Raw genomic sequence first — 9,969 nt, 5'->3', positions numbered from 1 at the left:
GCAAGACTCACGCGTGTAGAGGCGGTTGTTGCTTCGGTGAACGCCGAGGCGCGCGTTGAGGGCTGTAGAGAGTTCCTCTTTAGCCCAAGGACGCGTGGGAGTGGCGCCGTTCGCAGCGGCCACAACAGCTGTCGTCGCTGTCTGTCGATGACAGCGTTGCGGCGCGGCAGCGTCGAGGTCCACTCTGGGCGGCAGCATGGGGGTGGTCGAACGGTACCGGCGGCGCCCAAGGAGCGCTGCGCAAAGTTCTTTGACGAGCTCTTGGCGAGCCCCTCTGCAGGGAGGCCGAAGCCGGTGACGAGCGCCACCTCAAAAGCGCACGGTCCCCCGTGCGCCGACCGGGCGGAAGGCGCCGACCACGCGTGACCACCTCGTGGCGTCTTCCCCCCCTTTCCCCCTCCACGCCCACACACGCTGTTGGCGGTTAACTCTGCCTCATGGACGAGTGGGGTGTTTTGTTTCTTTCTCTCTGTGTGTGGATGCTTTTGCTATTGCTGTGGCGCCCGCGGGCGCGCCCTCAACCACGCCCCTCCGCGCGGGAGGCGGGAGAGTGCGGGGAGCAACGAACTTCGCCGGCGCGAAGGGGGAGCAGCGGCAGGGCAGCGGAAGCTTGAGGCAGCGGGAGCGACGATGCGTAAAACACAGCCTTCCCCTTCGCCTCCAGGGAAGAAGAGGAGGGGGGAAAAAAAGGGCTGCACCTCCCCCACCCCACACACGCACACACAGAGAAGTACTGAAGGAGGCGGCATGACCGCAGAGAGGCAGTTTGAAGCGCCAGCCTCGCTCCCTTTTTTGCTGCACATTTGCACTCAACTCGAGCTGGGCCTCTTCTATTTGCTTTACGGCGCTCTGGTTTTCCATGCGGCTCGCTTTGCCCGCCCACTTCACTGCCGTTTTTGTTACCCGGAGGGTGGGGAAGAGGGAGAATCGCGCCCTCCGCACGCAAGGCACATACCTGCATGCGTGCAGATAGCCCGCTGCGGTTAACTGCGTCTTTGCTGCGGCGGACGTGGCCAGTGGCGGCGTGCGGCGCGGGATGCGTCTGCGCTTGTCGCCCGCATGCACACGAGCAGCACACACCGCTGCGTTGAATCCACCACCAACAGCGAGCATGAAGAAAAAAATAAAAATAAAAAAGAAACAAGAACAAAATTTAACAAAGAGTTGCTCACCGTTTTCTTTTTCTTTTGCATGACTTCATCATTTCCTCCTATGAGGGCGCTGTGTATTGTCCCGGGCTCTTCCTGCAATCTGCCGTCCATGCCGTGTCCGTCGTTGGGTGCTTGTTTATATAAATATACATATATATATATATATATGTCTGTGTGTGTGTCTGACGATGATACCTGCAGTCTGGGGGCGGGCATGCCAGCGGAGCATCAGCCGTCAGAAGAACAAACGGGGGCGAAAGACTCGGCGCGTGGGGTTCGCAGGACAAGAAGTAAAAAAGTAATGCGCTTGAGCATGCACGTACGCTGCTAGTGCAGGGAGACGAAGAGGGATACGCGCCCACGCACACACGCGCGCAAGGAGGGCGAGAGGGGAGGAGGGAAGGAAGGGATTACAGGAGTTGCCGCCTCACACCCATGGCATACACCTGGTGGGACTATACATAATCATGCACATACGCGTGTAGGCCGGCACCACGGGCGAACTACGACACCTCGCACTGATCATACCCAGTTGTGGGCATGTTCCCTTCCCTCTCCCCCCCTCCCCAGTTTCTTTGTGGGGCTAGATAGATATACATGAAAGCATGCATTGGGGTGTGGGGGGCGCCCTATTCTTCCTTTTTTAAAAGGCTCTCTTTCTCTGTCCCTAACGTCTATGTGTGCTCCTCTTCCTTCCTTCCTTCCTTCCCCCCTCTCTCTCTTGGTGTGTGCGCGTGTGTATGTGTGCGCGTGGGGAGAGAGATAAAAAGATGGGATCCGCACAGGCGGCCCACGCAAACCCGCTTCCGTGCACCCCAACGGTGATGCCGAAAAACACAAAACAAACAGTGGCCGGAAATGTGGAAGGGATTTGGGGGGGGGGTGAAAGAAAAAGAGAACTGGAGTAGAACAAAAAACACGCACACACACATACACACGCGCGCGCACACACACACACAAATACGATTCGGCGCTTCCATGCGGCCTTGTGCAGCGGCGGGGGATTCCCCAAGTGGAGGGGGTTCTCTCCCTGCGTGCCCGCCCCGCTGCAGAAGCGGCGAGGAGGAAAACGGAAAAAAAAAGAAGGGGGAAAAAACCAGAGAAGCGAAGAAGTGTGCCGCCAAAGTATCCCTTGCGTGCTTTGCTGTGTGGAAGGAATGCCATCGTGAGGGCGGCTCTTGGGGCGGCGCCACGCCTCCCTCTTCCTCCTCCTTTTTTTTCTTTTCTCCCCCGCCGCCTCTTCCCTCCCCATTGCCCACGCATCTTCCTCTTCCTTTCTCTCTCTCCCTCTCCCTCTCCCTCTCCCTCCAAATAAATACATATTTATCTTGGGGCCTTCACCGCGCCTGGGCGACTGCCTGCCGGCCTGTTTCCTGCGCGTGTCTGTCTGTCTGACTCCCTCGCCGCGGCGGCAGACGACGGGTGCAGCGCCGCGGAAGACACAACTTCACACGGAGCAAAAGGCACAAACAAACAACGATATACACCACGCGAAAGTATAAAGAAAATATTACTACAACAACAACGTAAACGGGGAAAAAAATAAAAGTACAAAAACAAAAAAAGTTACAACAAGGAACTCAGAAAAGGAGAAAACAGCAAAGAAAAAAAATATATATCAGCAGCTGCCGAAGCAGGCGGGGGCGAGAGAGGAAATTGAACGGGCGCGACGAAGAGAAGAGGGTGGGTAGCTGTCGGCCGTAGAAGCGAACACGGAAAAAGAAAGCGAAGCCCACGGCGTTTGTCACAGACACGAAAGGCGACAGAAAAGGAAGGGAGCCTACGGCGACTGTTGGGGCCGGCTGCGTGCACGTGTCTGTGTGGCGGAGAGAGGCGTGTGAGGCAACAGGAGTCTGCCACGCACGCACAAGCACACACTCACAGACCCACGCAGGAGGAGGCACCAGTTGAATTTCACAGCGACGAGAGACGAGGCGGCAGCCGGGGAACGGCAGCGGTGGGCGAAGAACAAGAAGCACGCAAAGGCAAGGGGATCCGTCTAGAATGGGACGGCGGTCAAAGCAGGCTATTCACACGGTGGAGAAGAACTTCCGTGCAATGACGAGGAGGCAAGCACCGTTGGACGACAACGGTGGGCTCCCGTTGCCCTTCAGTGTGACGACAGACGCGGAGGCGGAGGCGGCGGCGGCGGCGCGCTACCCGTTCACGTACCGCGGGCCGAACAGCGGCGAGAATCCAGTGCAACGCCTACACCGCGAGTTTAAATCCCTTTCGAAGGAGGAGCGACAGCGGCTCGTGGAGGAGGAGGCTGCAGACACTGACCTCCTCGCCCGGACCGTGCACCTGCGTTTCCTCCCGACGGGTATGCTGCAGGGCGAGTTGGCTGCGCTCTGCGCGGAGTGTGGGGAGTACCTGCGGGTGCGCATTTGCGGCAACTCCACCAACGCACAGAACTGGATATACGGCTTCGTTGAGTTCGCCGACCGTCGCGGCGCGGAAAGGATGCTGCGACGCAGCGGCATGGAACTGCCGAATGGTCCAGGAAAGCCACCACTGCGGCTGAAGTGCAACGCCGCTAAGCAAGCGATTGTTGACCGCGTCTTCCATGACGCCAACCCACCGACAAAGACGTCCTGCATATTTGGCTCCGGCAACTTCGCCTGCCGCACCCTGAAGGAGGCGGTCGATAGCTACTACAACCTCAAGCGGAAGGAGGGCGGAGTGGCGCCCACGCAGGCGAATGCACAGAATTCTTCGCGCAGCAGCAACACAAACAATACTACCGCCAGCCTCAACAATGAGCTGAGCCACAGCAATGGCACCTGGCACCCGCCGGCACCAAGGCACCACGCAAAACCACAAGAGAACTCTGCCTCCTCACTGTGTCCACCGACACAAACGGGGTACCATTCCCACTCCGTCTCGAACTCCGATGAAGAGCCTGCGGGCATCACGCCACACGTGCATGCCGCTGCCACGAACGTAAACGGCACTGTCGCCGGTGACAGCGCCCTCGCCCCGCCGCTCTACTCGCAGTTGTTTCAACCGATGTCGATGGACCAGCAACTGGGCTCCTCCAGTAATCACGATGGCCGCAGCGACGGCGCTACATCACACGAAGAGAGGCTGAACCCACCGTTCGTTTCTCAGTTCCCAGTAGTTTCGTCTGGGTTTCAAACGTCGTTTTCTTCACTTCCACCCCCGCAGGACTCGAAGGTGGAGCGTGGGGTGGCGTTGGCGCGTGCTGCGATGCACGGCGCTCGAGTGTTTGCCGCCACCGGGGAGCAATTCTACGACGCGGTGGGTGCACTTCGGGCTCTGCTCAACGTGTTGGACGGTCACGGTTGCCACCCAGGCCGCCGAATCGGCTTGGCGGGGGTCTCACACACGCTGGAGGAACACGGAGTGGTGTTAGGCGGGGGAGAAGCAGAGGCGACGCAACGCGTGGTGCAGCTGCGCCTCCTCGCCCACCTCCTGCTTTCTCTCCTTTTTCTTCAAAAGGGCAACAACGAGGAGTCGTTGTCGTCGATTCACAGTGCTGTTTTGTGCTGCAACTCCATACCTGTGAAGCGGCTTGGGCGAACATTTTCCCAAACGGCTTCTGTGGTCCCTGCTGCCCCGGATAAACCGCACACCGTGTGCGAGGCTGCAGCGATGAAGGCCAAAGATGAGGAGACGGAGGAGGATGTGTTGCCAGTTGGCTTTGACGGGTCCGCCGTTGAGGAGACGTCCTGCACATTCAACCCCATTTCTCAGGCCTTTGATTTCTTCGGCCACATCGATGTTAGCGGAGAGGAGGAGCAGGAACCCACCGCTCTGGGGGTCGCCATGGATGTTCCGCGGTTGGATGAATACGAGGTCCCGTTGGAGACGCTGCAGGCGCCTGATGCGGAGAACCACACACACGACGTGCACCTTCAATCCTACGTGCTGAACCTCCTCCTCACCATTGGCCTCTCCACGGAGGTGGCGCACCCGGTGGTGACTCGCTGCGTCTACGTCCTTGCCGCGAATCGCTCAAAGGAGGTGTTTGGCGCCACCCTGCCGGCGTTGGAGCAGACGCTGCTTGAAGGCGGTGTGCATCGCCTTCGACCCGTTCTTTTTCCACAGTTGGAGGACCAAAACTTTCTGGAGACGTTCCTGCAATCCCTTGGCGCAGGCGAGGCGGCGCCGGAGGAGGTGTTCTGGTCAACACTTCCACCACTTCACATGGTGCGGTGTTTCCCGCTGCCCAGAGGCGACGCCTCATGGCAGGTTGTGCAGCCGCCTACGCTCTGAAGAGCTTGAGGTTGCACCAGGGGTATTGAACGGAACTGACAGGCAATGGACTGCGGCAAACACCACACTGCAAAACTACCCTGAGCGTGCAGACCGTTGCATGACGGCTGGCTGAGGTCTCCTTCTTCACACACCAGCCACTCTCCCCCTTCTTCTGTGCGTGTGTGTCTCGCCTCTTATTTATGCACATCTATGTATGCATATACGTCCATAGGTGCCTTTTTGGGTTATCTGCGAACTCTTTTTTTTCCCCTTTCTTTTCCCTTCTGCTGTTTGCGTTTCATGCGGTATTTCGGTCGAGTGTATTGTCGTGTGTAGTTCTTTGTTTTTTTTTCCGTTGTATCATCCCTGCTTTGCTTTGCGATCTTTTTTTGTTTTTGTTTTGTTGTTGTTTCGATATGCGTGTGTGAGTGTTTGTGAGGCTTCCCCTCTTTTATTGATGCACCTTCTTCACATTTTGAAATAGTACTTTATCAGTTTACCTGCCTTATATACATATACATATATCTTTATGTATATATACCTCTATCTATCTATATGTCCGACTGCTTTGGCGGTGGTGGCGCGCCTTGCCGGGGTTGTTGTGCCCACCGCTGCCCGCACGACGGATGCTGTGGCAAAGGAACAGTAAATATAAACAAGAGGACGAAGGAAAATAGGATGTGAGGAGGATGTGATGCATGCACACGCACACACACACACACACAGTTACTGTTATTATTACTATGACTATATCCCTATTTGCGTCTGTGTGTGTGCGTGTGCGTGTGAATATGCGTACATGTCCTATATTTTATTTATATACATATAATCTCAATGAGATGCGGGCATAGAGTTAGGATAGGACCAGCCCTTTTCATTTGCTTGTTTTTTTTCTTTTTACAGTTGCACGGTGACTATGGTTATGTAGGGAGGGACTGCGGTTATGGTGCGAGGGATGTGGTGGGGAGAGGGGTGCTACGGTAGTAGATGTAATTCTCTTTGGTGATGGTGGGAGGTGTTTCTTCTTGTTTATGGGCCGTGTATGCGGGGGCGTCTCGTGTCGTGGTCGCACACGGGCGGGGAAAACGGGTTCGTAGATGAACATGCGGGGAATGTGATGGGACTAGCAGGAACTGCTGGGGAAGGGGGTAGTGCAACGGGCTAGGGGGAGGGGAGAACAACTGTGGGAAGAAGTAACAAAGGAGGGATGTGTTTTTTTTGTTTTCTGTTTCTGCGGGGGGAGACGTGGCGGGGGAGGCTGGGGACGCACTGTTCTCCTCTTCTTCGCTCGCCCGCCCTCTGTCCTCGTCGGCAGCTGGGTTTGGGTTTGGGTTTGGGGGGTGGCTGGGCTGGGGCGCTTGGGCGCGTACGGGGCGTGGAACACAACGGCTCCATTTGAATGCCGCCGGGCGTGGGGGGAATTAAAGGAGGAGGCGGGAGGTGGTCACCGGGAGGCAGAGCCGCGGGAGGGAGAGAGCGCGTGCGTGCATGTGCGATAGACAGCGCCGCCGCCTTTGCGCTTCTGCGTGGCGTCGGCAATCCCTCTTGCGACAACGCCGTCTGGGCGGACTGCGGGTGTCTTTGCGAAAGACACGGAAAGAGGCATTGCCAGTGGTGGGGGAGGAGTGCGGCTATAAAGCGTGTTGGTGGGCCACACCACCCACGCAGCGTGGGGAGGAAAGAGGGACACCGGGCTGCGTGGAAGAAAAGGAAGAGGAAGAAAAAGAAGAGGAAAAGGAAAGTGAGATGTACGATTACATATATATACTAATGTGTAAATAGAGAAAAGGAAGTAGGAGTGCGTGTAAGAGTAAGGCAAGGATGTACATGCATTACTTGCTTGTGTACATTTCTGATGTTTTTCACCGTGTCCACGGCAATTCCGTCGTGAATGACAGAGGAGGAGACATGGAAGCTGCTGCGTGTGTAAAGTATCTCTGCGGGGGTGATATACGTTCCTTTTTTTTTTGTATTCTCCTAACGCGGCTGCCTGTTTTTTTTTCTTCTTTCTTTCCTGTCCTCAGCCTCGTTTTCAGTTCTCGTCGGGATGTGTGTGTGGCTTCCTTGGCATCTTGCGTGCAAAAGAAGCTCCCCTCCCTCCCCGCTGCCCTCATTTTTTTCCCCCTCCCTTCATTGACGGATGCCGGAGGAGGCATACGACTCACATTTTATTTTGCGTTTTTTTTGTTCTGCTTTGTTTTTCACCTCTCCGCTCGTTGTTTGCTTTGGCCGCGCGGCACACACGCACGCCGGAGGGCGCTCACGGAGTTTCCCGACAATCGCCCGTTTTTTGTTTTTTGTTTTTAGGGGGGACGGGCGGAGTTGCTGCCGTCAAAGAAAAAAAGAATGTTTTCGGCGTTGTGCGTTCGCGTGTGTGTTTTGTGGCGGAGGGGCGAGCGCGTGTCTTCTGCAGCTCTCGCTTTTTTTTTTCTCTTGCGTGTGTGTGTGTGCGTGTGCGTGCGGGGCGGAGGGCTGCGGCAGGCGGCGGGGCGCGGTGCGGGGTTTGTGCGCGGCGCTCAGTCTGTTGCGCGCCTTCCCCGTGGCGCGTGTGCGTCGTGCATGCGCAGCCAGCCGATACGCCGCCCCACCCTTCGCACCCGCTTTCTTTCCTTCCTTCTGTATGCACGCACACACACACACACACGCACGCAGATGCAGAGCGCATTCACATCACCAACGTGCAGGGCGGCGAGGATGCGACATTTTTTTTTTTCGTTTCTTCTTCGTCTTTAGTGATTGTCTTGTTGTGTGGCCGCGTCGTCACGCACACGGCGTCGTTCTCAGTTTTTCGCGTGAAGGACGACGCCAGTGTTGCGTTTACACTACTTTTGTCTGTGGGCCCGTGACGGCGGTGTGCCTGGGAGCGGAGCGCTGCCTCTTGCCTCGGCTGCTCCTCCCACCGCGACCGCCGCGTGCTTCCTCGGTGCCGCTTCCCTTCACGCCCAACTTCCCCTCGATCACTCTTGTTCCTTCTCTTAGAGCCGCCGTGGACGCACACTTCAAGCGACAATCGCACGCGCAGCCCCACAAACACACGCAACACACTCACGCCAGCCGTCACGGGTAGCCGACAGTACTGGCGGTGGTTCAATGCCGCAGACACTGCGGCGGGTGCCCGGTTGCGCCCTCGCATCGTTGTGGCTGCTTTTGCTGCTTCTGTCGTTGCTGCCCTCAGACGTGTTCGGGGCGACGCTGGCCGACGGTGACGGCGCGGAGGATGCGGCGGAAGTGACCAGGCGGGAGTACCGCTGCCGCACCTGCGTGGCGCTGGCGACGGTGTTCCGCGAGGAGGTCTTGCGGCCCGCTGCGGGGATGCAACGCGCGGCGGCTGCAGCGGCGGACCGCAGCGACAGCGACGCGGTGCGGGCGGGCGCGCGGCAGCGTCTCGTGGTGAACGTGCACGATGCCATCGACGGTCTCTGCCGCCGCGTTCATGAACTCCATCGTGCGGAACACAAAGTGCGGGCCGTCGACGCCTCGGGGCGCGAAGGTGCGGCGGAAATGCGGGAGGAGCTGCGCCTGCACGAGGATGACGTGCTCGGCTCAAGAAGGGCGGTGCGGGACGCCGTTGATGGCCTCTGCGCGGCTGTGCTGGAGGAAGTGAATGAGCCACTCGCCCTGGAGGCGTTTGCGGCGCTGCTGCCGAAGAGCAAGAAGCCCGACGAGGCGTCTGCGACGGAGCGCGACGCAGCCCACCAGCTGGGCGAGGCGGGCGCATTCTGCGAGCGGCAACAGATGTGTGGACCCGCCACTCTTCAGAACATTGCGAATGAGGATGCGACGCGGCGACGACTAGCGCAGCAGCTGAGCAAGACGCAACAGCCTTTGCTCCCACGGCAATGGCGGGAGGTGGCTAAGGCGGCGTTGCTGGTAGCAATCCTTGTCCTGCTGCCGCTCTCGGCCGGACTTCTCCTGCGACGCTGCTGGGGGAGGCACACCGCCGCCGCCGCCGCCCATGGTGCACACAAAAAGAGTGATTAGACATCACATCGCACGCCTTCGTCGCGCGCGTGTTGGGTGAGCCGCTGCCGGAGTGCGTCGGCCACGAGACTATGGGCCGCAACTTGGAAGGCGTGCAAGCTGTGCGCCGCGGTGCACGGGGCTCCTCGACCAATTTGGGTCATTGTGGTTTCTTGCGTTGTGTGTGTGTGTATGAGTGTATTTGGTCTTTTGCTTTCGCCTGCCGGTCTGCGATTCCACTGGATGTGCAAGGACGATGAGGCGCCACCACAGCGGGGGGTGCTGTGCTTCCCCGTTTGCGTCTGTTGCGGAAATTCCTGCGTGACGCCCTTCAACTTCACCCGCGCGCTGAGCACATCTGCAGTGCAGTCCCGAAGTGAAGTTGCCCGCCCCCGCACCGGAAGTGACTCGCGTGCTGTTCCGCCGTTCCCGGCGGACATGTGGCTCGTCCCCGCCACTTCTCCCTTTTTGTGTTTACTAACTTTATATACATATACATATACACACCTCCCGTGCCGTTTGCTCTGGGGCCCTGCGATGATGCTGCGGCGTCACTGCCACACATGCATGCAGACACCCACGTATCACCCCCTTTCTCTCTCTTTCTTTCGCCTCGTCTTTTCTTGTCTCTGCCTTC

The 9,969-nt window shown here is 58.0% G+C and overlaps 3 protein-coding genes across 3 annotated transcripts, besides 17 other annotated features; 2 read left to right on the top strand and 1 right to left on the bottom strand.

Annotated features, from left to right (window-relative positions):
- Positions 1-588: 588 nt before the first annotated feature.
- Positions 589-627: a microsatellite.
- A 487-nt stretch (positions 628-1,114) lies between these two features.
- Positions 1,115-1,152: a microsatellite.
- A 136-nt stretch (positions 1,153-1,288) lies between these two features.
- Positions 1,289-1,319: a microsatellite.
- A 556-nt stretch (positions 1,320-1,875) lies between these two features.
- Positions 1,876-1,904: a microsatellite.
- Positions 1,905-2,067: 163 nt separating this feature from the next.
- Positions 2,068-2,110: a microsatellite.
- A 317-nt stretch (positions 2,111-2,427) lies between these two features.
- Positions 2,428-2,459: a microsatellite.
- A 46-nt stretch (positions 2,460-2,505) lies between these two features.
- Positions 2,506-2,556: a microsatellite.
- A 145-nt stretch (positions 2,557-2,701) lies between these two features.
- Positions 2,702-2,761: a microsatellite.
- Positions 2,762-3,008: 247 nt separating this feature from the next.
- Positions 3,009-3,044: a microsatellite.
- Positions 3,045-3,155: 111 nt separating this feature from the next.
- On the top strand, positions 3,156-5,390 carry Tco025E_03338 (putative RNA-binding protein; the record flags this gene model as incomplete). Its single annotated transcript, XM_029370257.1, has 1 exon — positions 3,156-5,390. One exon carries the CDS (start codon positions 3,156-3,158, stop codon positions 5,388-5,390), a length of 2,235 nt encoding a protein of 744 aa, XP_029229576.1.
- A 301-nt stretch (positions 5,391-5,691) lies between these two features.
- Positions 5,692-5,758: a sequence feature (A-rich).
- Positions 5,759-5,783: a microsatellite.
- Positions 5,784-5,878: 95 nt separating this feature from the next.
- Positions 5,879-5,929: a microsatellite.
- Positions 5,930-6,073: 144 nt separating this feature from the next.
- Positions 6,074-6,097: a microsatellite.
- A 35-nt stretch (positions 6,098-6,132) lies between these two features.
- Positions 6,133-6,169: a microsatellite.
- Positions 6,170-7,076: 907 nt separating this feature from the next.
- Positions 7,077-7,113: a microsatellite.
- Positions 7,114-7,538: 425 nt separating this feature from the next.
- Positions 7,539-7,573: a sequence feature (A-rich).
- A 422-nt stretch (positions 7,574-7,995) lies between these two features.
- Positions 7,996-8,023: a microsatellite.
- A 439-nt stretch (positions 8,024-8,462) lies between these two features.
- On the top strand, positions 8,463-9,353 carry Tco025E_03337 (uncharacterized protein; the record flags this gene model as incomplete). The annotated part of the gene is made up of 1 exon (XM_029370256.1): positions 8,463-9,353. The coding sequence occupies one exon, from the start codon at positions 8,463-8,465 to the stop codon at positions 9,351-9,353; it is 891 nt and encodes a 296-aa protein (XP_029229575.1).
- Positions 9,350-9,772, bottom strand: Tco025E_03336 (uncharacterized protein; the record flags this gene model as incomplete). The annotated part of the gene is made up of 1 exon (XM_029370255.1): positions 9,350-9,772. The coding sequence occupies one exon, from the start codon at positions 9,770-9,772 to the stop codon at positions 9,350-9,352; it is 423 nt and encodes a 140-aa protein (XP_029229574.1).
- Between the last annotated feature and the right edge of the window lie 197 nt (positions 9,773-9,969).

This window comes from Trypanosoma conorhini (assembly GCF_003719485.1).
Source record: "Trypanosoma conorhini strain 025E chromosome Unknown Tco_14.4_contig_00149, whole genome shotgun sequence".
Classification (NCBI taxonomy): Eukaryota; Euglenozoa; class Kinetoplastea; order Trypanosomatida; family Trypanosomatidae; genus Trypanosoma; species Trypanosoma conorhini.
This window is presented reverse-complemented; position numbering and strand designations above follow the sequence as displayed.